The sequence below is a fragment of the Sclerotinia sclerotiorum genome, genomic scaffold (assembly GCF_000146945.2).
Source record: "Sclerotinia sclerotiorum 1980 UF-70 scaffold_21 genomic scaffold, whole genome shotgun sequence".
NCBI lineage: Eukaryota > Fungi > Ascomycota > Leotiomycetes > Helotiales > Sclerotiniaceae > Sclerotinia > Sclerotinia sclerotiorum.
In genome coordinates, this window is record NW_001820815.1 from 467,743 (window position 1) to 494,354 (window position 26,612).

Here is a 26,612-nt window from a genome sequence, read left to right on the forward strand (position 1 = left end):
GAGCTTATGGGGGGAGAGGATATGCTGGGGAAGGAGAGTGATGGCATGGAAGAGGTTATGAATATAAAGAGAGGGAAAGGGGTCATAGTCCTGTACCGAGTAGATTGGGTGAAAGTAGGAGGGATAGAAAGATGTGGAGTGAGAGGGGGAGTGGTTCGGGTTTGGCTTAGGGAACATATTGTGTTGAGTTGAGATGATAATTGGGAAATGGGGGGAAAGTTGGGAAAATTGAGGATGAGGGGTGGGGGGTGGGGATTGGGTATTTAATTGTGGAAGGAAAGGAGAATGAGAGAAGGAAATAAGGAGGAGGAGGAGAATAGTGTGACTAGATTGGATTAACGATTACGTTTTTTTTATTGCCTCTTTTGTGATTTTGAGATTTGTGGTGTTCGTGTTCGTGTTTGTGTTTTGATTCATGCTCATGTTTCTGGCTTATAATTATCCCCTTGCAGAGGAAAAATGAGCTGGAGCTGGAGCTGGAGCTTGAGCTGGAGCTTGAGATGAAATGGCTTCTGGATGAAATGAAATGAAATGAAATGAATTATGAAATTTGTTTGTGGAGGATGGATGCATGGATGGATATTGGATTAAAGTATGAAAAATGAGAGGATTTGGGGATTGAGGATATGAGGGTAGGATAGGATAATTACGATCATGAGTAAATAATTAGTGATGGATTGATTAAATATTTATTCATGTATTTGTTTTCTACGATATGGTTTTTTCGTGGTATAAATTGTGATGTATTGAGGGTGTGTGAACTTCGAAGAGGATGGGAGATTTTTTATGCGTGTATGTGTTGAATTTGTATTTGTGTTTTATGGTGTGGTATATAAGAGATATTTAGACATGAGAGGGAAATGTATGGGAGGGAGATAGATATGGGAGATATAGAAATGAAAATTTGTCATCAGAGTAAGACTGATATTATTGGGGATATAAGTTTGGAGAATGATAAGAATAAGAACAAGAACATAGAAAAACTTTAATTTTTATTTTTAATCTTTTGTTTTGGATTTGGATTTGGATTTGTAGAAGAGATATAAGATCTCCGGAACTCTATATCTATAAACCAATCATAATGGATTTTCTTCTCTTCTCTTCTTCTATGTGTATAATTTTCGCATTGATATATAATGTTTTACAATCTATATAAACAATTCTTAGATTGATCTACTGCAATTTCATCTTTTTATTTTATCGTGATGTATATTGGTCAATTATTTATATTCTAAGCTTTTCCATCTCTATGTACATGGTCAAGATTCCCATCAATCTCACACTTCCTCGCCACCCAAAAACTAGCCGAATAAGTATTTTGAAGCATAGAATCCGGATCTTGAATATAAGGCGCAGGTAAATCAGTAGATGAGGTAAGGACCGAAAATCCCAATTTCGGGAGCAGAAGAAGAACTTCCGAGTTTGTGAGTTCGATACTACCGGGGTCGGCTATTCCTAGATCTTGAGTTTGATTGTTGTCTTGTTTCGAAGAGGATGTTGAGGAACCAGGTGGATTGTTTTCAAAGTGCCAGAGGAGTGGTCCCATGTTTATGAGGAGACCGCCGGGTTTGAGACAATTGTGGATAGCTTCTAGATAGCGAATTATGTTTGGAGCTGTGTCGAGGAAGAAGACAGAAGCTACTGCGTCGTAGGATGAGGCGCGTTCTTCGTGGCCGTATAAGAGGAGGAAATCAGAGGCACTCATGCTCATTTCTCCTGCTTGTGGATTGGAGTTCAATTCGTCTCCTGGGTGTATGTCCGGGATTTTGACGGATTTCAGATGATTACTTCGAGTTTTATGGTTGGAGAAGGAATGGATCCAGGGGAAAATAGTGTGGTTTTCTTTCTCAGGACAGAAATTGAGAATATATGCACTGGCCAGAAGTTGATGGTAACTAATTTCATTGCCTTCGACGTCGAATCCTTGCATACAGAGATCAAATACCAGACGGCCGAGACCTGCACCAGGGACGAGGACTCGCATGTTGTGATTTAGAGGTGAGGATCTGGCTCGTTCAACTTGAAGAGCTTGCATCACGGGACCGTAGGATGCATTGCGTTCGGCGGCTCCTTCGGATGACCAGTCTCGGTACATTTGGCGAAGGGTACTGCGGGCTTTTTCGAGATCGCCTGGGGTGGCTGTACCACGGAAATCATCTGGTGATTTAGTATCGGAGTTAAGGGTTGAGGAGGGATAGGAGAGGTTGAAGGATGAGAGTGCGGCTGTTAAGATGGCTTCTGATAGTTCGGCATTGTGATCTATGGCGTCGTCAACGGCTATTAAGGTGTCGAGGTAGTTGATGGGTGGTGATGCGAGGAGTTCCCAGTGGGCTCGGGGTAAGGCGTAGAATGCTTGTCTTCTTAGATGAGTGGTGTTGTAATGAGCTGTCTTTTGATAGTGACTGTGTGTAGGTTAATAAAGGTGCACATGTGTGTATTTTTCCATGAATGACAGTCCACATATTATGTTTATTCCCCTTCGGAAAACACTTGGTAGATCCCTTAACATGACACAACAGCACTCGCTTGATGTTCTCGTGACACATGTGATACTATGATTCCAAGTGGATCTCCCTATTCACTGACTAAAAGTTGCCATCATATAATAAAAATATCTTACTAGAAAGAATCTAGAGCTTGATGAAGAACTCTCTTCTCCTCAGGATCATTCTGAGTTTCCTCGTTGCCCTCCCAAGCATTAGAACTACTAGGATCGGACATGTCGTATATTCGATTTCTTCATGAACATTATACAAAGTAAGTTTTTGCGAGAAATTATCGAAAGACACCAATAATCCTATGATTTCCCCAAGTAGTGAAATAACAAGTACCGGTACGGAAGTATTCTTATTAGCTCTATGTACAAAGTTGGTGGTGGCCTGTGCATGGTACGATAGGAAGCTTTATATAAAGTGAACCTAAAATAAACATTCGCTTATGTAAGATTGCAGTTTATGGTTGCGACGGCCTTCGTCCATCTTTCTACTCGTATCCTTCAAACAAACAAACAAACATTAATACCAACATTAATTCTAAGCTGTTTCATCCCGACAATCTTGAAAGCCATTTCCAAGCTTTCAGTTCCGTTCTTTTTGTCAATATGGCAACCGCTGCTCCCAAACAATTGGGTATCACTCCGCCTTTATCTACCGCGCTTCCGACAGATGCTGAGAAGCAAGCAACTGATGCGCTCATCGAAGAATTAACAAGAGAGAATAATTTCGAAAGCCGTGCTGATACTGATAAAAGGTATGCGATTGCGAGTACCAGTTCTACATCCGCAGAATCCGCAGATCCAATATATCTTGCGATGAATATTCATAAATGCTTTATTCCTTCCTGTTTCATTACTGATATCTTTGTTTGCGCAGAACCGCGGTCCTTGCGTCTTTACAAAACATCACCGAAGAATTTGTAAAGCGAGTTTGCAGAAAGCAAAACTTACCAGAGAATTACATCAATAATGCTGGCGGTAGAATATTTACATATGGCAGTTTCCGACTTGGTGTTTATGGACCTGGTTCTGATATAGATACCTTGGTTGTCGTTCCCAAGAATGTTTCCCGCGAAGAATATTTCGAAATGTTCCCAGACCTCTTGGTGGAGATGGCCCCAAAAGGAGCTATCGAAGATCTTACGCCTGTTCAGGAAGCCTATGTTCCGATTATTAAGTTTGAATATTCAGGCATTAGCATCGATTTAATCTTCGCAAGAATTGATACACTTACACAAGTTCCAAGGACTCTCACCCTCAAGGACGACAACTTATTGACCGGTTTGGATGATGCTGGCCTCCGCTCCGTTAATGGAACTCGAGTCACTGATGATATTATGGATCTGGTTCCAGAAAAGGCAGTATTTAGAAATGCTTTGAGGGGAGTTAAGCTTTGGGCGCAGAGACGGGCTATCTATGCTAACATTATGGGCTTTCCGGGAGGAGTTGCTTGGGCCATGCTGGTGGCTAGAGTATGTCAGTTATATCCACAAGCAACCGCATCTACAATCATTCTCAAGTTCTTCCGCATTATGGAGAAGTGGCAGTGGCCGCAACCAGTCTTACTGCAGCAGATCAAAAATGGCAAGCTCAACGTTCGCGTCTGGAATCCAAGAGTAAGTTTCACCTCGCATTGTGCTTATCATTTAACTAACTTTGATAGGTATATAAATCTGACAGTTTCCATCTCATGCCAATCATCACTCCTTCATACCCGTCGATGTGCGCGACTCATAATGTAACGAAATCGACCAAAGAAATCATCTGTCGGGAACTTGCTCGAGGAGGAAATATCGTGGATAGAATTATGATGGGCAAGGCACCTTGGAAAGACTTATTCCAGAAGCACACATTTTTCACCAAAAACTACAAATATTACCTTTCCGTCATTTCCGCTAGTACTACAAAGGAGGCTCAACTCATATGGGCAGGTTTGGTCGAATCGAAAGTTAGACTCTTGGTTACTAATTTAGAAACTCATGAATCTATTGCGTTAGCACATCCTTTCAACAAGGGCTTCGAACGAGTTCACAAATGCAGCTCAGAGGATGAAATCGAATCGGTAAAGGAGGGTGGACATCAATACCAAATCTATGAAATTCCAACGGTGACTACCGACCCATCCCATGATCCTAGTCTAGGGATTGCGGTAAAGGATCAGAATGGAGATGTACCAGAGCCCGAACCCGAGAAGAAGGAAACGATGGTTTACACAACAACATTTTACATCGGCCTCGAGCTCCGCGAAGGTAAGTGCGGCACTGTCATCCTCATTGTTATGTGCAAACTTACTGCTATATGGTTATGGCCTTCAGATATGCATTCTAATTACAAGCTTCTATGATATTTTCCCAGGTCCAGCTACTAACTATATTAGGAGCTAAATCACTCGACCTTGCATGGTGTGTTGATGATTTCAAGGACAGATGTAGATCCTGGGAGAAATACAACGAAGAACTAAATACCCTATCTGTCATTCACACTCGAAAGTATGTGCCCTTTCACGATTGTCATGGTGAGAATGGCTGACTTATAGTCTTTAGCTGTGACCTTCCGGATGATGTCTTCACTGAAGGCGAGGTCAAGCCAACTCGTTCTCAAAAGAAGAAGAAGCGCCCTGCAAGCGATGTATGTGAAAGCCAATCCCTGGTCTGGGATCTGGCCCAAGGTTAAAGGCGGAGACTCTCGTTTTTGATCAGGCTATCCTAGATAAATAAGTTCCAAGCATTACTAACTTCCCCCCTAGGACGCTAAACAAGCACCTGCAAAGAGACAGCAAGTAGTTGCTGCTGGATAATCATTCAGTGCGAAACCACCATACTCTCTTTCTCTACTATCATTGATGGGATCTAATGACAGGCTTGCTCCATACTAGCTCTCGCTCATTGCGGCCACCAAACCTAAAACCACGGTTTAAAAAAATCGGAAAAACGACCTAATTAATCAGCCACTAACCTCAGGGCAGTTTACATCGACAAGTTCATTCATATCATTAAGTAAATCCTGAGTATTACCTACTTCCTTGGTCTTCCTTCGGGGTACACCCGTATTAATGAAATTCACATTCAGGCCTGGGGACAATTGTTGAGGGAAATTCAAATAGTAGACCCTCTCGAAATAAATCTAGCACTGGCGTTCCCAATGGCTATCTCTTCATTCTATTTCTAGGGTTGACGGATAAAGGGGGGGAGTCTATTATGCGAAAATGACATCAAGCATTGCTTGAAAGGTCCAGCAAAAAGAGGGCCATCTCATGGCATTCTACATATCTATGTATTTTAGCAAACCAATACAATTTATATTTAGAGACTACGAGTCTCAAATAAAGACGATCCTATGTTTCCATGACCATTGCAACTCGTGCTAATGTGTGTGCACTGATGGTCAATTCTCATAGTGCAACAGGTCTGTTCTACTCGTATTTATAAGTGTGACTCTATCTTTCGATCACTTGGCAATGTCACGGAGCAAAATGGCTAATAATCATTCACTTGATATTATTATGTCTATGCTTCACCCGTATTTATAATTATGTTGGATGGATCTAAATATGCTAAGAAAATAATAATTTTATTATTTAAAATATTTAAAGCATTGATCAATACTCATAGAAGGTAGGTAGTAATAATCATCTTGCATTCCTAATGTAAGGATGTACAGGATGGTACTGCCTTTTAAGACAGTGACGTAGCGCCCATCCGATTAATCAAAAAGCTAGGCATGACAGGCAAGGTTAAGGAATTCTCAAATCCCATCTAGAAGCATCTTGGCAGCATAGCTCTCTTGTCAACATACCTATCTTGTCCCTTACAATTTCAATCAATTCTATTTCTAACATTGCAAATGATCACTCACTTCTCAGCTCAATTCACACAGTTTTATCCTGATCCCAGCAACATCAACATCAACAGAACATGACAAACATTAGCACATAAGCATATAAGCACACTCCGCCTGTGCATTTAGGTTGTTGCCTTCCGCAGTGAGCTACCCAAGCAGGATTGGAACGTCTCCACAACACTCAAGCCCATAGAGCCTGACGGCCTCGCATATTAATCGTGGCTCCTCCTTCACTCCGTCGAGCAGGCCATCCTCACCACAGGGTATCCTTTTTCCGATATCTCTTTCCGCATCCTCGGCGGATTGCACGCGAGCGCTTCACGAATTTCCGATTCGAAACATTACCATTTTGGAAACTCCGCGCACAATCACGAATATATAATTATATAGTTAAGACTCAGCTAAAACAGAAAAGGAAGAGAGCGGCCAGGAAAACTGCCTTTCACATTCTGGAAAGGGCGGGGAGAAAACTTCTGGGCGGCGGTTCTAAAGACAATGCGACGACTTCTCGCAAGCTGAACCCATCATCTGGTTCGATGTCTAGCTATGTCGCAGATGGATATGGGGAGGAAAGAAAGCGTGGTGGTAAGAGGGAGAGATTGGCAGGATATTGGAAGGCTGCAAATGAACTTCGTCAATCATATCAACAATCATATTCGGAGAAATGGGGAGCGAACAATGGTGTGGATGACGATCCGCATGGGATACCGGGCTCATTTCCGGATGTAGCTATTATTTCTCATGGAGATGAGCAAATGATATTATTTCCTTCCTATGCGCGAAGACACACGAAAGAGAAGCCATTCTTTGAAAATGCCAACATGAATCCTAAATTGAACGAACCGGGAGATGCAGAATATTGGGCAAGAGAATGGCAGAAATATGAGGATGATAAGGCTATAGTCGATGTGGATGTCAGAGGATGGCTTTACTCTCCTCATAGAGGACCTATGACGAGAAAGAACAGATTACTCATTGGACTTGCACGTCAATTGAGCGGGATACCAGCACCGAAATCTGGGAGTCGAGATACCAGCCCGGATTCGAATTCGATAAGAGCGAGACATAGAGAACATGAAGAGAGGCGTGATGAGGAAAAAATTGCCAGAGAAGCAGAACAAATATTGAAAAAAGGAAGAGGCGAGGAAGAGGCAGCCCTTCGAGGTGACTATAGTGAAAAGCCAAAGCGTGATTCGGATGGTGATAGTATCTATGATGATCGTGGTAGGCGGCGCACTGGCAGTTCAAGAGCGTCACCAGAGTCATCTCCTCCCGCTCCTCCAGGTAGTCTAGCAAAACGTACATCTTGGAACCAACCATCCGAAATGAGCCATGCGGAAATCTTTACTGCAAATGCGCATTTGATGGCGCGATTGAGACCATTCCTTACCAATCCTATGGTCGCTACTGCAATCACGGTCTTTTTTTATGATGAGAAGAACTCTTCTTCGCGGACGATAGAAACAAATGAAGCAGGTCATTTCAATATGCGAGCTGCTTTGGATTTTGTTCCTACGCATGTTAGAGTCCTGGCATCGGAAAATCTTTCAGCTATTGAAGAAGTCAAGATAACTGAACCAAAAGGAGTCAGTTTAATCAGTGATGTCGATGACACAATCAAGCATTCTTCAATTGGCGCAGGATCAAGAGAAATTTTCAGAAATGTCTTTATTCGTGAATACGCTGATCTCACAATTGAAGGTGTCAGGGAATGGTACAATACAATGTATGATATGGGTGTAGGGGTTCATTATGTATCCAATTCACCTTGGCAACTATTCCCGGTATTGGTGAGCTTTTTTAGAAAAGCAGGTCTACCTCCTGGATCTTATCATCTTAAGCAATACAGTGGAATGCTCCAAGGTATCTTTGAACCAGTTGCAGAAAGAAAGAAGGGTACCCTTGAGAAGATCATGCGAGATTTTCCAGAAAGGAAATTCATTTTGATTGGAGATAGTGGTGAAGCAGATTTAGAAGTCTATACCGATGTCGTCCTAGCAAATCCGGGGAAGATTCTCGGAATTTTTATCAGAGATGTTACAACACCGGCTGATATAGGGTTCTTTGACTCGGCTTTGGGTCCGCTCAGTGGAGAACGACGAAGATTTGAACCTCAATCTCGAACACAATCCATTGATAGTAGGAGATCATCTACATATAGCAAATCAGAGCAATCAGAGAAACGTCCAGCTTTACCTCCTAGAGCTCCTTCGGAAACACAACTTCGGACAAGTACTGGTCCAAACATGGGAACACTCATTGACTTTGGAGACGAATCTGAGAATGACCCAATACATAAATCAAATCGACAACCGGTGCCTCGATCTATGGCGGATATGGAAATACCAGATGTTCCACGACGAAAATCCACCAATGATGGTAAAGGCCCTCCACCTCGACCTTCTAAACCTCTATCACTTCGAGGATCAAGTACAATAACAGTCGTTCAACCTGAACCACCTGAACCTATCAATCGAAACTTTCCTCCTCCACCACCAAAACCTCGTCGTTCAGGTGCTATACATGGAATTGTACATAATCATCCATTAAAGCAAACGCAAAGCAGTGCCGAATTATCTGAAGCATCCAGTGAAGGCTATATATCCAGTGCTCGCCACAAAGTTGCAGAGACCTACAATAATCTTCCAGAAATACGATCTTACATACCAGGAATGGGTGACTCCAGTCCATCATCATATGGACCACCACTACCACCACGTCGCCAGTCAACCATGCAATCCTCAACCTCCACAGCTAGCGCTCCAACCTACACAAACATAAATAACAGCAGTAGTCCCGACTCATCTGAAGATGAATATTACCGACCTTCCAACGGAGCTCCAGGAAACAAAAAATTAGATCTCTGGAAACGTCGCTGGAAACGCGCAAAAGATATTCTGGAAACTCAAGATGTAACTTTAAGGGCTTGGAGGACAGGAGGTGATGTGTGTATAGAGGCTGTTCATATGGTGGAAAAAACTCTACGCGAAATGGGGGTGGAGGGATATGGGCATGGGAAGGGAAAGACGGGGATAGGGGGTGGAGAGGTTAAGGTTAAGGATTTGAAGAGGTAGGGTGGGATGTTTGTAGAGGGATGAGGGAGTGTGTGCATGTGGTAGAGAGAGCCATGAGATACTTTATATTATTGAATGCATTTTTTTGGGGGGTGGCTAGTGCAATGGTGCATGGTGCAGGTGCGGTGGCGGGATTGAGGTATGATGGATGATTTTATCATACGATTGTCTGTATGTACGTACGTATACATTGGGATGGAAAGGAAAGGAAGCGAATAGATTTTTAAGGGGAGAGCGGAAGAGAAGAGAAGAGAAGTGAAATGATACAAAGGCATACATGTATGATAAGGAAAGAGGAGAAGACAGAAATAAATAAATTAAACATTTTAATGTATAGGTACCCGAGTACAAGAAAAAGAGATAATGAAAAAGAAAAGAAAATCTCCATATATGATACACACATATATACACGGCTAACTCAACAATGGAATTGGTATCTATCTAATATCCCCAACTATTTATTCTCTACCTCTCCACTATCACCATCCCAATTAATCCCTCTCTCATCCCTTCTCCCTCCCTTCCTCCATCCACCCTACTTTACCTCCTCTTCGCACCCCCCGTCCTCATAGGCTTCATAGCCTTCTTCTTACCCAACCCAGCCGGTTTCCCACCCTTAACCTTTTTCTTCCCCTTCTCCTTCGCCAAAACACCCTTCCCATCTCTCTCCTGCCTTCCCTTTTTCCAAACCCTCCCTTCTAATCTCTCTCCCTTATCATCCAACTTCTTTTTATCCTTATTACTCAACTTACCCTTTTTCTTTCCACCCACTACCCCATTCAATTCTTCCATTCCCAATTTCTTCGCTGCTAATTTTTCCTTTTCGCTTTCAAACCAGGTTCTCTTAGGTCTTCCTTTAATTTCCGCTTCATGATCCATGAAATTTTGTCCTTTTCTAACTTCCATCTCTGCTTGAGCAAGAATTTTATCTTCTTTTTCTTCCTTCAAAATTTCTTCAATTTCATCTGCCATCTCATCGACTTTTTCGCTCCAGCTATCTGCCTCGCTAGCTTCGATTACCCGACTGACAACTTTAGCTCCTTGTGTCCGACTAGCTTTCACAGCTGCTTTGACGACTTTACGATCTGGTTCAGCGGCAATGGTACAAGCGCGTCCAGAACGACCAGCACGAGCTGTACGTCCTACGCGATGGAGATAGATGTCATGGGATTGAGGAGCTTCGTAATTAATTACTGTGTCAACACCCTTGATATCGAGACCACGGGAGGCAAGATCGGTGGCGAGAAGGAAAGAAGCTTTGCCATCACGGAAAGCTTCTACACTTTTGATACGCTGAATATGTTAGTTGATGAATTGTAGATCGAGAATAGAAACATACCTGTTCTTGACTCATGCTACCGTGCAATTCAGTAGCTTTGAGACCAGACAATCCAAAGATTATACGTGCTCTATGAGCTTCCTTTTTCTGTCTGAAGAAAACAATGACTCGATCAGTGTAGACATTTGCGCAGAGATACAAAAGATAACCCATACGTTTACCCTCTCTTCCTGGACGAAGACGGATGAATTCTTGTGTCAAAGTACCAGCCGTTGATTTTTGAGAGTCAACAAGTAATCGCACAGGCCTATTAAGACCAACACGAATGAGGTTATCAACCGATGAAGACATTGTTGCGGAAAAGAGCATAGTCTGTCTAGACTTAGGAATAGTTGTTAAAATCTCATTCAACTCATCAGCAAAACCAGCTTCAAGCATACGATCAGCTTCATCGAGAACGAGAATCTCCAATGTATCAACAGTAAAACTTGGGGAATTGCGCATGTGATCAATGAAACGACCTGGAGTAGCAATAATGACATCTGGACGAAGACGTAACTCGGCTTCTTGAACTTTCAAACTAAGACCTCCAACAGCCAAACAGAATTTGATATCAGTATGGCTTGCAAGTTTGGTAGCAACGGCGTGACATTGGATTGCTAATTCACGAGTTGGCATAAGAATGGCAACTCTACTGGTTGGCACTTTCTTTGGTCTGTACAGAAGACGTTCAAGAACTGGAACAATAAATGCTGCAGTCTTTCCAGAACCAGTGACAGCTCCACCAACGACATCCTTGCCCAGTAATGCAACAGGTATAGTTTTCGATTGAATTGGTGTAGGTTGAGTGAAACCAACTGTAGCAAGACCTCGGAGAATTGGTCGAGATAGGGACATGCTTTGAAATGTTGAATTGAGTTCGGGCTTAGCACCCTTGACTGGTTTTTCTTCAGGGGCGAAGAATGCCTCTCTTTTAGCAGCTTCCTCGGGGTCTTCGTCTATATCCTCATCGTCATCGGAAGCCTCAGAAGCGGCATCATCTGGATGCGGTGCTGGTGATGCGACGGAATCGTTATCGGAATCATCATCTTCTGCCCCTTCGTTATCTGATGCTTCAGAGTCCTCTTCTGCGCCAGACTCTTCCGCAGATCCAGCACCCATTCCAAATCCATCTTCAGCCATGAATTCATCATCCTCGTCCTCGAAATCCATTTCCTCCGGCGCATCTTGTTCTTCGTCCGAAGCTACAACATCCTCTTTTTCAGCAATTACTTCATCCTCCGCTTCTCCCTTCTTCCCTGTCGCCTTCTTCTTTTCTCTCCTTCGTGCAATAATTTCATCAATATCCACTGCCTTTTTGTCACCCCCATTTAGTCCCTTCTTCGCTCCGTCGAATCCCCAACCCTCAAATTCCTCTAAATCCGCACCACCTTTTCCGTCTGCTTCCAATGCAAATTCAAAGTCTGAATCCATAGCCCCGTCATCTGCATCCTTGATCCCCCATATTTCCTCTTCCTCCACATCTTCATCCTCGGACTTCTTCTTTGATTTTTTGGACTTTTTAGTAGAAGCAATATCATCGTTGCGTTTGCGTTTTTTGTTTGAGGAAGGATCTAAAGGTAATTCTTCTTCGATGACATTGGTTAAATCTTCTCCTTCGTTATCCGACAGTGTGAGAACGAAGTCATCGTCGCGATTACGTTTGGGAGCCATGTTTGATTTATGCTGTCTTAAGTTTTTTTGATAATTGGAGAAAAAAAGTTGGAGAGTGTTTTTACCGCCTCGGCAGAATCTTTTTTGCTGATGAGATTGGCTAGCCTGGACGATCCACCAGTAGGCGCACGGATTAAGAACTATAACCCAATGATAGTAAGATTACTATTTTATAGATAATTATTTTAAAATAGCATTGTTCTGACACAAAACATGTGCATATCTTATGCTTCATCATCACTACCATCTAAATCACAACGAGATTACGAGGACAAATATCTCATTAATTTTCTAAATAATTTCCCATTTGTTTCGCAATCTAAATTACCCATGGACGTTTAAGACCTTCAGATTTAGGGCTGAAAATCAAGGAATCTCAGTACCAAAAAAAGGGATGAGAAGCGCATTGTAAATTTGTATTTCACCATTCATCCATTTATTGATTCCGCCAACTCCAAATTCTTCATGGTCAATCCAGAGCTTCCCTAGATCACCGCTTTTCGAAAGAAAAAGAAAAACCCACCAGTAACGAAGACATCATGATCCCGACCACGAATCTCCTCCGCAGAGGTGATAGCTGTGATCGTGGCAGATTGAAAAGTAAAGACTTAATGAAATAAGAAGCAAGCGGATGTTTCAAAGTTTCAGGCTATATTGACCATGTGCGCAATCATCAAACTTAGACAAAAGGTGTGAATTCCGCTTCATGTTCAAGTTCCTTCTGGAAGTGAACCACATCAAGCCACTCTCCTGCACGATGTAATACAGAACTTCGCCCAACACAACTGAGTCTAAACTCCTCCAGGAACCAGAACTTCCTCAAGAAACTTTTGACCCATTTGTAATTTGGGTCATCCTTTCGAAGAACAGGAACCTCGATCAACAGTTGATGGCATCGGGCGCCGCAACCATGGCCATAGGCAGGATCGTTATCATGGTTGAGCCAGTCGTACCCATCATGACTAGAATAAGCACGACTTGAAACTAAAAGAAGTCGATCTAGAACGCAGCTACCAACACCCTTGCGAGTGTAGTCTGGGTGGGTGTAAAAATGTAGATTGTGTGTGTATCTGGATCGACCATTAGATTTTCCAGCGATTCCACAGCCACGCATTTCGGTGTATCCAAAGCCGATGATGTTCTCATATTGTGGCACCTTGGTTCTAACTTTTGGATTGGCAGACTGTGCTGGAATACGCCCTTTCACAGCAACGACGAGAGGTAACTTTTCTTTTTTCGTAACCTGAATGAGGTACAGGATGTCACTTTCCGTCAGAGGCTCTTGATCCTCTGGAATGTAAGACTCGATTATGTAATGGTTGTAGATCTGCAAAATTTGCTTCGCATCAGCTTCTGTGGCGGGTCGTAGATAAATCTCTATCTTAGGGGCGTATGGATTTGGCTCCGGCTCTTGTGCCATTATTTCCTCATGCCGAGCGTTGTCTGCCATAATAGCGTATTCTCGAGCCTCTCGAGCTTTCTCAAATTTCTTCAGGAAAGCTTCTGCCTCCTGGCCAGCAGTCTGATTGCGTCTCTTCTCCTCGTTGGAGGCATTCAGGGTATCTGACAAGCAGGTTAGCTTATGAGGGAAGGAAGTGTTGGATATCCCCAGAGGCATCAACTTACCAGGAATTGTAGGCTCATGTTTGGGCGCCTTGGAAAGGAGGACGTTATTGACAAAATCTTTGCCGGATATAAAACCTTCAGCAGAAGTATCGACAGTACTTATGACTGGTTGTATAGGACTGACCGCTGCAGACCATTCATGAATGTAAGAGGGTATGTAAGCGGAATCGAAAGCCCCACGCTCCTCCCATATTGGTGGTGCACACCAACTACCATCCCAATCGCACAAGGTCAAGTTTGCTTCTTGTGTTGCAGTTACACGTACACCTTCCTTGACATTTGGATCAACAGCGGTACTGCCCATCTTATCTGCGATATCAGAGAAGCTAGATATTGACCAAAATGGAGGCGAAGAAAGTAAGCTGCCAGCTTGGCTTTTCTTGTCGAAAGGCTTTCCATTGATCGGACGATTGACTTGTGTCTTGCTGTGAGTGGCATTCTTCTCTTCATTTGGTGTAAAATTGTGAACAGCAACATGAGAAATCTTGTCTGGAGAAGACTCGCCCTTGAAAGTAACCAAATTACCAGCCATGTTCGCGTCGTTATTATTGGCTGTGTTCATTGTGCCAATGACTTTCTCATCCGGAGGATTTGTGTCGAGGACATTCCTTGCCCTGATTTTTGGTACGTTTGTGGCAACAAAGTCTTTGCTTGCTGCCTTCAGCTCCGAAAGAATTGCTTGACCATCTTTCATGGTAGGTTCCGGCATGCCGAAGGCTGCACCATCATTCTTTGGCGTAGAACGTTGAGAATTGGTGTTGTTGGCAGGCAATTTCGTGGGTGGAGAGGTCGGGCTATGCGCGAAGCGGCGAGCAAGTAATGCATCGAAACTGGCTTCGCCTGCAGCTAACTTGAGCTTTTCTGCTTTGTCTTCGGCTTGCGTTGGCTTTCTCGAAGAAGGCTTTGGTGATAGATGGTGCGTAACAGCTTGTTGTTGTGCTCGTGTTCCTACATTTGTAGCCTTCCTAGCAATGAAGGCTTGGAAATCCTCGTCTGCCTTGCTTAGAGCCCTGCCCTGAGTCAAATCAAGAGTAGTCCACTGCCAGATCAATCGTTAGCAGAAAATGGCTTTTTGAAATGTGCGTTAAGCGCGGAATGAAAAAAGGTGGATGGAAAATAATATGGAAGATCGAAGGTGAATATTATGTGAAAAATCAAAACAGATATCTAGGGAACATAACATTGCTTACCTTGTTGATGGGCGCCTGAATGAGAGGCTTGTTCGACATTGTTGTAGGATATGAGCTTGTTATTGGAGTCGCAAAGGTCGATTCTTCTATGTTGGAAAGTTCTGGAGAAAGCTATCAGTAACCGTTGACGGAATTTGAAGCTAGTGCCGATTTGACATACCTGCCTGCTCAACAGTATTTTTGGTTGCCGAAACGACTTCCTCGTTTTTTGAGGTTTGAGTCTGTGGGACCGAAAAGTCAGATACCGCTTGCTGGATATTCACTGTGAATAATTGATTAGCTTCGAAAATTCCAAAACTGACAAGTGCCCGGTTTTAGAACTCATGTGTACATTTGGGATCTTCCGTTTTGATTTTTGGTGTGGAAGCAAGGACAGGCTTTTCCTTCAGTTCTCTCTCCTGCTTTCCTTTCACTAGAATTGCCATAAACTCGTTTTCCTTCATCAAGAAGGGGCCAGAGATGACCTGCTGAGTAGGACCAGCTGTTAGGAGTGGTTTGCTCCCTCCGTCACTAGCATCTCTAGATATTTGCAAAGGTGAACCAGAAATAGAAGCCGGAACTGAAGAATCTGAAACGGGAAGAGCTGCAACAAAAGAAGCTGGGACAGATGCTCGCGTTCCATATTTCTCTGCTTCGACCTTTATCATCATTTCTATGACGTCGTGTTTCTTCATGGTAGAAGGGGCGAGAGATACAGCTTGGGAGGCTCTGTTTGAAGAGCTCTTCTCGCTGACAGAAGCACCACCGTTCTTGGTTACTATAAGTATGTCATATGATTTATCCTCGATAGTGCAACTGGCCCTGGAGATGCCTAAGGGTTTCTGGGTCGCGACTGGGACGTTTTCACTACTAGCAGTGTTTCCTTTGGTAGAAGTGGCTGGTTGAAACTTTCCCAATCGCTTTTGCCAATCTGTATGGAGTTTCTTTTCCATCAAGTCCTCAGAAATTTGCTTTTTGGCGACGGCATCTTTGACAACAGCAGCAGGGGACTTGAGAGTTTATAGTTAGCAGTTAGAGTCAGAGATTAAAACAGGAGCTTACTAAGACTGCGGGCATGGTAGCTCCATCACTGCTGTCGACCTCTGTTGGAGTGACTCTTTGGGATGAATTCATACGATTTTCATGGTCTTTAAGAACCATCTGCTCGAACAACTTCTGATGGTTCGGCTTCTTGGCGGTGCTATCCTTGACAACAGCTGGGGTTGACTTGAGAATATGGTCAGTAACGACATCAAGAGATAAAACAAGGAGACTTACTGATACCAAGGAAACCCCACCACCATCGGAAGGTGATATCTCGAGAGATTCTGGAGCAAATGAGCGGGACGATCCACTCAAGGAAGAAATTCTACTCTTAGTCTTTGATGGCGTGAAGACAGCGGCACTTGCTCTGAGAATACTTTCTCCTGAACTGCTTTGGGGGTGAAATTGGTTGGTGACATTGCTGTAGACCTCAGCAGAAACTGGCGTGATGAGCAAGCGAAAGGCTCGACAAAGAAATGGAGACTTACGGCGAGAATTCTTTAGGCCACCAAGTTTAAAAGTTTGGGACGCCAAGTCGTTTACGCTTGGTGAAATATTCATCTTTGATGATGGTGAAGGTTTATACCTACATAAGGAGTTCTCATCCAAATCAAGATTCTTGGGTCCACCTGGAGTGACCTTGTAGTTCTTTTGTTCCCCAACAGCGAACCGTGATGATCCAAGACCATTTACTTTCCCGGCGATTCCCAGTACTTCATTTTCAAATTCTTGGTACTTTTCGGATGCCATGGCACGGAGCCGTTGGACACGGGCCTTTTCGAAGTTCTCATCTCGTTCTGTAGAAGTAATTAATTGAGAGATATTTGCCATTGCTGCAAGTGTACGATTACAATGGTAAACGTGTATAAGGGTATGGCAGTTAGAGTACAAATGTACTGGTGAAAAAAGTTAAGATTCACAAAGATGTGTTAGAGTGGAAAAGCAGTTGCTTATTTGGGTGTTTGTAGGACGAGTATTAACGGGTGTCCAAAAGAGAAGATACCGTAGTGTGAATTTCCTATGCGAAGAGAACAATGTATGTGTGTACGATTTGCTTGATATTAGAAAAGCTTCCTTGGTAGAATCTTGTAGGACACAAAATTACTGGAAAACTGTATGTGGAAGGCGATTGAGGAAAATAAGAAGAAAGCAAAACCAACTCTGTGCAAAAATATCTTCGACAGAAAGCGGTGACAATCTTAGATGATCGAATGTTTAAAGTTCGTGGCTGGAGACTTCTTATTTTGTGATTGGGATATATTTAGAGATGAAACTGTTGCAGGAAGTTTATGTTGGGGTGAGTTGCGGAGGAGTGTAATGAGTGAAGTGAGATGAATGAGTCGGAGGGGAAACTGTAATTCTATGAAGGTTAGAACTTCAGAATAAGAATAAAATTGGGAAAAGTTGAGAAGAATATGACAGTTTAGTCGGCTACACATCCTATGATTAGACTACCTAATATGATTTATCCATCATGAGGAAGTTATTGGTAAAGAAAGTGTGGTTTGAATTGGGAAGCTACATCTTGCTGCATCGAGTCATTGGTATCGGCTTGCGCATACTGACAAACGCACGGAAATATATCAGCGCCAGCCTTTGTTAACTGATCGACCCATGACAATCTCTACCCAGTTCTATAAGAGAAATCTTCAATCTGATAACTCCACCTCCAACACCATCCATCCGCCATAATTTCGAGACTTTCAAAACTTTGGGTGATATCACGTGATTTATACCTGTCCATTTTTCGAGTGCGAGTGGAAAGCTTCAGTTCTTCGCCTTACGATGAACATTGAAGAAAAGTAATTTCAACGACAAGACAGAAAATTTGATCAATATGTTATCAATATTGCGCAAGGCGAGACTTAAGGATAAGGAGATGAGAATTTTGATGCTGTATGAGGCTATTCCCCCAAGAGCTTTACCTTACTGATCGGTTTTCTTTATTTTTGTTACAGCGGACTGGATAATGCTGGCAAGACTACAATAGTCAAAAGAATCATGGGGGAAGATGTCAATACTGTGAGCCCAACATTGGGTTTCATCATCAAGACTATTGAACATGCTGGGTACATATTATGGCACCTGTGGAGGGTTACAGCACGCTAACCTTTCGAAGTTACAAGCTGAACATTTGTATTACCTCTTTACCTCGCAGTACTTCCAGTGATATTCACGCTAAATCTTTTAATTGTAGGGGATGTCGGTGGACAAAAGACTCTCCGATCATACTGGAGAAACTATTTCGAGAAGACCGATGCCTTAATATGGGTGGTTGATGCCACCGACCGTTTACGTATCGAAGATTGTAAGGAAGAGCTGCATGCTTTGCTTCAGGAAGAGGTTCGTTTATGGCAAAACATTGACTGTAGCAACGCCAATCACTGATACTCTTGATAGAGACTTTCTGGTGCGAGTCTCCTTGTTTTCGCGAACAAGACTGATGTTAATGGCTGTATGACGAAGACAGAGATTAAAGATGTGAGTGAAGCCCGCAAAAATGCCGATGTGAAGTGCGAAGTGTTGTCGTTAAGAGAAGCGGACATACTAACCGGAAATAGATGTTGGTGCTAGATGAAATTCGGACGCACAAATGGCACATCATTAATTGCAGCGCGATAACAGGCGATAATCTGGATGAAGGATTGACCTGGGTGGTTGAAGATTCCAAAGAACGATTGTTTCTATATTGAGATCGTTGATTATTCGGAAAGTCAGAAATTGATTAATACCAGGAATATCCCATTCAACTCATTTATTAGTGACATAGTTACGAGAGAAAGAAGTTTTTGTTGTTTGTTTGTTTGTTTATTTATTCTTTATTTTGATTTTAGAGTTCTCTAGTGTCATTGATTCTGTGCCACCTTAAAACTACCTAGAACTTCGTCGGTTCTGTTCTACGGAGTACACAAGTTGATTGTCAGGCTAGGGTCTTCTTGTCTTACAAGACAGGAAAGGCTTGCTTATTATTGTTTGTATAAGCGCGAGGTGATTGAGAGCCGCTCGAGACGGAAAACTGATATTAAGAAATTGCAGGAAAAATAAGTGAATACCATCAGTCTACATACCTACCCGATAAGCTATAGATTGAGTACCCAAATTTATCATGAAATGTACAGCAAATACATCTGCGTTTGCATCATGACTTCTTGAACAACACGACTAGGTATTTAATATATATATTACGACAGAATAGATGCCACGTTTTATGAATTGTACCGGTGTAGAAAATGCTAATAATCTTATTCATACCTCGTACTTAAATGAATGCCCAGCTGAATTTATGAACTTTATGAAACCTTGACCAAGCGAAGCTTTAATCTCCCTTACCTAGAACAATCCCTTGAGGTCCTCCAACAACCTCGACCCCTCGTGCAAAAGCGTTTACCCCGCTGAGTGCAACTTGGATTGTCCTTTCATAATCCTTCTCTCATATAAACATGTCGACTGCCGAAGGAGAGCCCGACGTGAATGATTTCTTGCAGCGTATCAAGGAATTGGGTAACAAACGAGACCAAGAAGATGAAGACCGCACGAGAAAGTTAGAGGAAGAGATATTGCAGGGCAGAAAAGAGAGACAAGCTCGCAGGGCTGGTAATTGATTTCTACTTGAGCTTTCTTTTAGAGACATTGTTTCGCCCACCCGCCATACTTTAATATGATACGTCAGTTATGTACCTTTTGCTAATGTTTACTTTCAGAAAGGGCCTTATCAATATCACCAACGAAGTCTTCTCCTATGAATACACCTACCAGACCTCTATCAGAAATCCTCTCAAACTCAGAAGATCAATCTTCAGAATCTCGGCCCGGGACTGTTGTTGACAACGAGGTGGATCCAATGGCGATGAACTCGATTCCAGATTTCAAGCGAAGTTCGCAGATGAGAGATTCACCCTCTGATGCTATGCCCTCACGAAATTCACCTTTATCATGGGCTCGCAGACCCGAACCATCCGATAGACCTCGAAGTCGACCTTTATCCATGGTAGCTACAGATAGGGTGATGCTATCGAGAACAACCACACCGCCTCCCGAAAATACCGTATCTACTGATGACAGCACCCCTTCTCGAGAACAAATTGCACAATCACTAGCATCCAAAGATCCAGCTTGGTTTAGGCAAACTGCAGATCGAGGCGTCAATTCACCAGCTTACAGAAAAAATCAGGTGGAAGACGAAGAGAGGGCAATACACGGGTCGATTCAAATGCCAGGGATGGCTCGTAACAATTCTACACCTGAAAAGACAATGAATGAGGCCAAAGATTCTTCTTCGACACCTGCAAGATCGGTAACTAGACCCGCAGCAAGAAATAGCATTTCCTACGGAAGCAGTTTTAGGATGTCGTACCAAAGTAACCCAGGTGCCGGCACGGGATCACCAATTCCAATGACTGATGCCCAGAGACTGGATCCACCTACTTCTGATAATTTATCGGAGATTCGAGGTCTAGCAATGTCACCTTCCCAGGGCCGAATATCTCCTGATAGACAAGACCGACCTAATTCCCCAACCAAAGGAATGGGTGGGTTTGTACAAAGTGCAATGATGAAAAGATCGGAGAGCATGAATAAGCGTTGGTCTGTTGCATCACCATCATTAGATCGCAACAATACGTCCTTCGATACTAGTATGGATAGTCAATTTACTTTTCCTTCAAGGCCCACTTCAAGACCTACCTCAAGTCATGGTGAGCTTCATCGCCCGGGCACAGCAGGCTCCACGAGAAGCAACATGACCAGCACCGCTAAAGAGGCAGACAATGGGAGTCAATCACCTCCAGCAGATGATAGTTTGCCTGTCAGCCCTACGAAAACCTCGGACTCAAGACGATGGAGCCCTACCAAATCTAGTTGGCTTGAAAGCGCTTTGAACAAGCCTGAATCACCAAAACCTAAAGCCACGCCACCACCTCAGCAACCCTCGTGGATGTCAGAAATTAATAGGGCAAAACAAAAGGGAAGTGTCGATTTGGGTAGAAATCAAACGGTGAAGCATGAAGTAAACATTGGTGGCCTAATGAGATCTCCTCCTCCAGGCGCATTGACAAAGCCATCTAGTATTCGAGGTTTCCAAACACCATTTGCTCCTGGTGTTACGCCACAGCGAAACATTGAGAGCATGATTAACCAGGACAGTAAGAGTGCGGCTGAGAATACGAAGGCCGAGAGACCATTGACACCCTCTACCTCTACTCCTATTCCGAGTGCTACACCAAGACTTAATACAAACTTTACATCCACTCCATCTTCAACACCTAAAGCCAATTTGAACTCACCTGTTACCCCAGCGAGAAGTAGACCCGCGACTCCCCCGAAGAATGATTTCCGCTCTGTTTTGAAATCACGGCAGGTACCTGTCGATGAAAAAGTACCTGCCGATGAAAAGGCCAAAGAAGAACCAGAATTCAAGAATGTCTTTGGTCAACTTCGGAGGACGAAGACGCAAAGTTATATGGCTCCGGACGTATTGAAGGACAATATTACACGTGGAAAGGCAGGTCTTAACCTTACTGGTGGGCCTCTGAAGACTGAACGCAAGGATGAATTCAAAGATGCCATTTTGAAAAAGAAGGAAGATTTCAAGAAGGTGCAAGCTGAAGGAAATGGGGTTACAAGATCTGCCAGTGGTGAAAGTCGGGAAAACCCGGTGCCTGAAGCATTACAAAGAAGAAACACTTTGGGCAGGAATGGCTCCGTTTCTCATATACTTGCCTCTTCTTTTGAGTCCAGTTCACCACAGCGCACTGCTTCATCAAGCCCTACTCCGAATTTAGTCAAAGAAACAAGTGCCCCAGCACGCATGCAGGAAAAGAATGCAATTGGAGGTAAGCTTGCTGGACGTCTTAACCCTGCTCTCGCAGATCTACTTGCCCGGGGCCCACCGTCACTCGCTAGTGAAACCTCAAGGTCTTCAAGCTCGTCGTTGTCGCAGCGCACGATAAGTATGAGTACTTCGACAACCAATCCTGAATCGAGTGAGAGTGGACCACAACTCACACATATGACCAAAGGGCGTGCTCGTGGACCGAAACGAAAAGCGCCATCTACAGTCACACCAACGCAATCTACATCAACGCCAAAGAATGAAGAAACGATGGAGCAGAAGCCTCGAGTTACAACATCTATCAAGTCTTTTGCTACGTCTGAAAGACCTTCATCGCCTGCTACTAGTCCAATAAAACAGACGATTTCAGCCCTGAACACGGAACAGCCACAAGAAAATGCCCCAGTTTCCCAGTCTTCATCACCTCGGAAGCTAGATATGAGGAGGCGGTCTCTTTTCCTACAAGAAGCGCCAAAGAATAAGGATACACCATCGTTGGAAGCCCCCAAACCACTTTCTCCAGTCAAAATTGCTAATTTCCCCGAGAATATGGTAAAGACACACCACAACAAGCTCGAGGCAACAGTTTCGCCAGATCCACCTAAGCATCAGCCTCTAGCGCCCCCCCGATCTCCGCCACCAACCAATTTCTATGAAGATCGTACATTCAATGATCCTGTATCTCCAGAGACCGCGAAACTCCGCCCCGCTCCGTTATCCCCAAGAAAAGCAAATTCAACAAAGACTCCACCGCAATTTTCGTCTCGTTCTGATCAACCAGCGCCACTCACTCGATCCAGATCGGTCAAGCATACTGCAGCGTTATGGGGTCAACCTGCTCCAGAACAACCTGCCCGCATACCATCCCCGATAAAGTTACCAACTCATGAAGATGAGAAGGCAGCTTTAGTGGGAGCAGGATTACGCCCCACGAGTCCAATGAAACGAATTAAGTCTTTTGAGGACGAGAAAGCAAATCTAGTAGGTGTAGGTCTACCGCCTATTAGTCCATTAAAGCGAAATAAGTCTATTGACCTAGGACTACGATTGGGGGCGAAATCCACCATAGGATCGTCAACACCCCGCGCTCTTCCAATCCCTCCGACCAAAACACGAACATCACCAGTAATGAGTCCTGGTATTCGCTCGCCAAGTATGGCTGACTCTCCAGTGCCTCAAGCATCTGAAGCGTCGCAGCTACTCACTGATTTCTTCGGCGATGAACCTAAGCCAAATTCAAGGTACTCCGTTGATACAGCAAATATTTTAATGGCCCGGCAAGATACCATTTCAACTGTACGAACATTGCAATCTAGTTTGTTTTACTTGTATGGGGACGGAAAGAAACAATCTGTTCCCACCCATCAAGAGCGTGTCCTCTTCGAACGTGAAATGTACCTATGCCCACATACATTTACCAATGCAAAAGGTCGAAGAGTTACAGAAGTATATTGGTGGATCGGAGATGAAGTTTCTGAGCGTGTCGTTAGTAGTGCTGAGATGTTTGCTGAGAGAGAGGCACAAAGTTTCGGTGGGAATTTCGTAAAGTTGAGACAAGGCAAAGAAACCCCAGAATTTTATCAAGCTCTAGGCGGTATCATTATTGTCAGGAGAGGATCATCTAAAAAATATGACTCACTCGCACCTCACGTCCTCTGCGCAAGACAACAATATGGAATGTTGGTATTTGACGAGGTTGATTACTCACCCTCAGTCCTATGCTCGGGTTTTCCATATCTCATCTCCTCACCATCAGGCAAGACATATCTATGGAAGGGTCGAGGTAGTACTGCAGAAGAGCATGGCTGTGCTAGGCTACTCGGAATGGAAATCTCAATGACTGGCGAGATCGAAGAAATTGAGGATGGTGAAGAACCTGCATCATTCTTGAGAGTATTTGAAAATTGCAAGGAAATTCCACAATCAGCAGATCATTGGAAACTAAAGCCCGCCTACAACAAATATTCTGCACGTTTGTTCCGTGCTACCAAGGCAGGCAGAGAACAAGTATTTCCTCCATCCCTACATTATATCATTTCCCACTAATATCCTATCTAGATAGTCGAGATAAACCCTTTCTCCCAGGCTGACCTTTCCCCGTCCGCTATCTACATCCTTGACGCTTTCTTTGAAATTTACATCGTCATCGGTGCCAAAGCACAATCCCAATACGGTCCCTTCCAAAATGCATTGCAGTTCGTGCAGGAATATGGCATCCTCTCAGCCAGCATGGAAGATCGTCCCTTCGTACCAGTTAGCACAGTTGTGATAGAGGGCATACCAAAGGATTTGAAAAGTGTGTTTAGGAAGTGGAGTGAGGAAAGATCACCGACTATTATGCAACCTAGAGAGAAACAGGGTGGGACTAATTTGAAGAGAGTGAGGAGTTTGAGAGTTGTTCCATTGACGGCTGCGTTGGAGGCTACGATGAGTTAGATGGCATGCGTGAAATGAATTGCTGACTTGGTGCTTGTATGTTTATTGGCTTTGACATGGCTTTGGTAATGGTCGAACACTTGCAGAAATGATGGTGTGAAGGGAGCGATGGAGGTGCGTAGGTGGGTGAAGGAGTATATTCTAGCGAGCTTTCATTTCTTTGTACATCCATTTGATATGTATCATTTGTTACTTTACGGACACGGAGTATGGTCTACGGATTTTTTTGAGTTGGAGGGGGGTGGTGGATGGGCGGGCATGCGTTCATTGAGAATTGAGATTGTACATACAGATATTGTAATAATAGAATTTGATACACTTTAAAGTTTGAGTTTTTTTTGAGATTGATTGTGAATTCTTGCGCAAACATTTCTACATCATACACCTGGATATATAAACGAAAAGAAAATCTAATAGGCCACTGCTATCTCTGTAATGTGTAAATATTGCATCTCTTGATAGGCCTTTCATCATCTCTCCAGATATGCCTACGGCCAATCAAAGCCCAAGCTGGGGCTATCACCCGCCATTTCAAACAAACCCATATCATCCATAGTATCTACAGATAGCCAACTCAAGTTTTCCAAATTCGAAAGCTCATCCCTATCTACGCATTGCATTGGTTCTCCTCTCAGCTTTCCAGACAATTTCCATTCCCACTTCATATCCTCATTAAAAATTAAGTTTACAACCTCACTCATTTGTACGAGTCTTTCCGAGACGGGATAGACTTCTGTAGGACGATACATGAGTTGTTCTTCGAGATTCCAGAAACCTCGTACGAGGTTCACGGTGGAGGAACTATCCCACATTCCTTCTTTTCTTGGACATTGTAGTAGAAGTTCTAGTGCTTGGCGACGAGTGCTTTCGCTGGGTGATTTTATGCAGGTGTCTATTTGGGAGGTTTTGTTAGTGGTAGATTATGATGTTGTGATGAAAGGGGATACTGTTGACTTACAATATAAAGGGGCAATCAAGCCTAAATCAGTTGAGAATGTGAAGGGAGGTTTTCCAGCCTTGGCATCTTCCTCGGCAGCGTTAATTAGAGATCGGGCAAGACTAACCACAACTTGAAATTCCGGCTCGAACATGGCGGACTTTTTGGGATCATTGCAGGAGTTTCTGAGGATACGCGGGTCGTCTAGGTCCGGTGCGGATACCCTGGCAATGATATGCACAGTCGTATAATGCAACTTGCACAGTGCGGCGCCCCTCAGCTGTTTACTGTTGAAAGTATGACTTTTACTTTTCATGAAATTTTCGAATGAGACTTTCCAAGCATCCAACTGTGAACGGGATTGTACGTATAAATCCATAAGCTCTTTTGGTTGACATGTGGGAGGGAGGTCATCATCCCACATGTAAGCTCCCCGGAAAAGGTTATCAGATGCTTGAAGTAGGGTTCTCCTTGCTGCATCCAAGTTCTTGAATTCGCTTGGAATGGTATTCTCTCGACTACTGATAGTCGATATTACTTTTGCGAAAGCCATACGTTCTGAGGTTTCTCTAGTGTCGATGTACAGAATAGCTTGTATGCAAAGTCTCTTGAACATAGGCCCAATGTTTTCCTCTATCATATCTTCGTCTTGAGAGTTGCTTCGTGATCGTGAGCTATGCAAAATCTTTAGGCCGCTCTGTAGATGCATTATCGCGCTCGAAAAATGGCCTCGTAGCGAATCAAAGCAGACGAAAAGAATACACGACATCATAGCTGTGAGAGGCTTTTGTTTACCTCCCGCTAGAGACCGTCTTAAATGTGAAATGGCTTTTGTATATTGATTTGTGGCGAACCCGAATGATGATCTAGCAGCGTCACATTTTGTGGCAAGATCCAATTTTCGGTTTGAGAAGTCTTCGTGAAGAGCTCCAAGCCCTATGATAGCATGCCGTAGAGATGGATCTGCAACGCTTGCTTGCAATATGAGATGTTCCCAAAAGGAGGTATCAAAATATCCACTAAGCTCGGCCGCTGTATTAGAAACAAAGTATTGAAAACTTCGTCTCTCTTCCACGGAGCCTAGTAGAAACGTAGGTAGTCGCTGGATATCAGATGTACTTTGTACCTCCGGACTCAATCTCTTGAGATCTGTGATATAACCATCACATT

General features: G+C 43.5%; 8 protein-coding genes across 8 annotated transcripts; 4 read left to right on the top strand and 4 right to left on the bottom strand.

Annotated features, from left to right (window-relative positions):
• Positions 1 to 1,231: 1,231 nt before the first annotated feature.
• On the bottom strand, positions 1,232 to 2,721 carry SS1G_12537 (hypothetical protein; the record flags this gene model as incomplete). The annotated part of the gene is made up of 2 exons (XM_001586500.1): positions 1,232 to 2,402; positions 2,621 to 2,721. The coding sequence occupies 2 exons, from the start codon at positions 2,719 to 2,721 to the stop codon at positions 1,232 to 1,234; spliced, it is 1,272 nt and encodes a 423-aa protein (XP_001586550.1).
• A 379-nt stretch (positions 2,722 to 3,100) lies between these two features.
• Positions 3,101 to 5,291, top strand: SS1G_12538 (hypothetical protein; the record flags this gene model as incomplete). Its single annotated transcript, XM_001586501.1, has 6 exons — positions 3,101 to 3,249; positions 3,372 to 4,110; positions 4,158 to 4,743; positions 4,872 to 4,983; positions 5,038 to 5,122; positions 5,241 to 5,291. The coding sequence occupies 6 exons, from the start codon at positions 3,101 to 3,103 to the stop codon at positions 5,289 to 5,291; spliced, it is 1,722 nt and encodes a 573-aa protein (XP_001586551.1).
• Positions 5,292 to 6,870: 1,579 nt separating this feature from the next.
• Positions 6,871 to 9,408, top strand: SS1G_12539 (hypothetical protein; the record flags this gene model as incomplete). Its single annotated transcript, XM_001586502.1, has 1 exon — positions 6,871 to 9,408. One exon carries the CDS (start codon positions 6,871 to 6,873, stop codon positions 9,406 to 9,408), a length of 2,538 nt encoding a protein of 845 aa, XP_001586552.1.
• A 540-nt stretch (positions 9,409 to 9,948) lies between these two features.
• On the bottom strand, positions 9,949 to 12,400 carry SS1G_12540 (hypothetical protein; the record flags this gene model as incomplete). The annotated part of the gene is made up of 2 exons (XM_001586503.1): positions 9,949 to 10,701; positions 10,748 to 12,400. 2 exons carry the CDS (start codon positions 12,398 to 12,400, stop codon positions 9,949 to 9,951), a joined length of 2,406 nt encoding a protein of 801 aa, XP_001586553.1.
• Positions 12,401 to 13,079: 679 nt separating this feature from the next.
• Positions 13,080 to 17,070, bottom strand: SS1G_12541 (hypothetical protein; the record flags this gene model as incomplete). Its single annotated transcript, XM_001586504.1, has 8 exons — positions 13,080 to 13,963; positions 14,027 to 15,065; positions 15,217 to 15,317; positions 15,377 to 15,478; positions 15,548 to 16,205; positions 16,258 to 16,422; positions 16,474 to 16,679; positions 16,728 to 17,070. 8 exons carry the CDS (start codon positions 17,068 to 17,070, stop codon positions 13,080 to 13,082), a joined length of 3,498 nt encoding a protein of 1,165 aa, XP_001586554.1.
• Positions 17,071 to 17,713: 643 nt separating this feature from the next.
• On the top strand, positions 17,714 to 18,817 carry SS1G_12542 (conserved hypothetical protein; the record flags this gene model as incomplete). Its single annotated transcript, XM_001586505.1, has 6 exons — positions 17,714 to 17,742; positions 18,198 to 18,308; positions 18,359 to 18,396; positions 18,437 to 18,582; positions 18,640 to 18,724; positions 18,801 to 18,817. 6 exons carry the CDS (start codon positions 17,714 to 17,716, stop codon positions 18,815 to 18,817), a joined length of 426 nt encoding a protein of 141 aa, XP_001586555.1.
• An 862-nt stretch (positions 18,818 to 19,679) lies between these two features.
• SS1G_12543 (hypothetical protein) lies at positions 19,680 to 24,505 on the top strand (the record flags this gene model as incomplete). The annotated part of the gene is made up of 4 exons (XM_001586506.1): positions 19,680 to 19,833; positions 19,941 to 23,056; positions 23,300 to 24,041; positions 24,132 to 24,505. The coding sequence occupies 4 exons, from the start codon at positions 19,680 to 19,682 to the stop codon at positions 24,503 to 24,505; spliced, it is 4,386 nt and encodes a 1,461-aa protein (XP_001586556.1).
• Positions 24,506 to 24,993: 488 nt separating this feature from the next.
• SS1G_12544 (hypothetical protein) lies at positions 24,994 to 25,995 on the bottom strand (the record flags this gene model as incomplete). The annotated part of the gene is made up of 2 exons (XM_001586507.1): positions 24,994 to 25,397; positions 25,464 to 25,995. 2 exons carry the CDS (start codon positions 25,993 to 25,995, stop codon positions 24,994 to 24,996), a joined length of 936 nt encoding a protein of 311 aa, XP_001586557.1.
• Between the last annotated feature and the right edge of the window lie 617 nt (positions 25,996 to 26,612).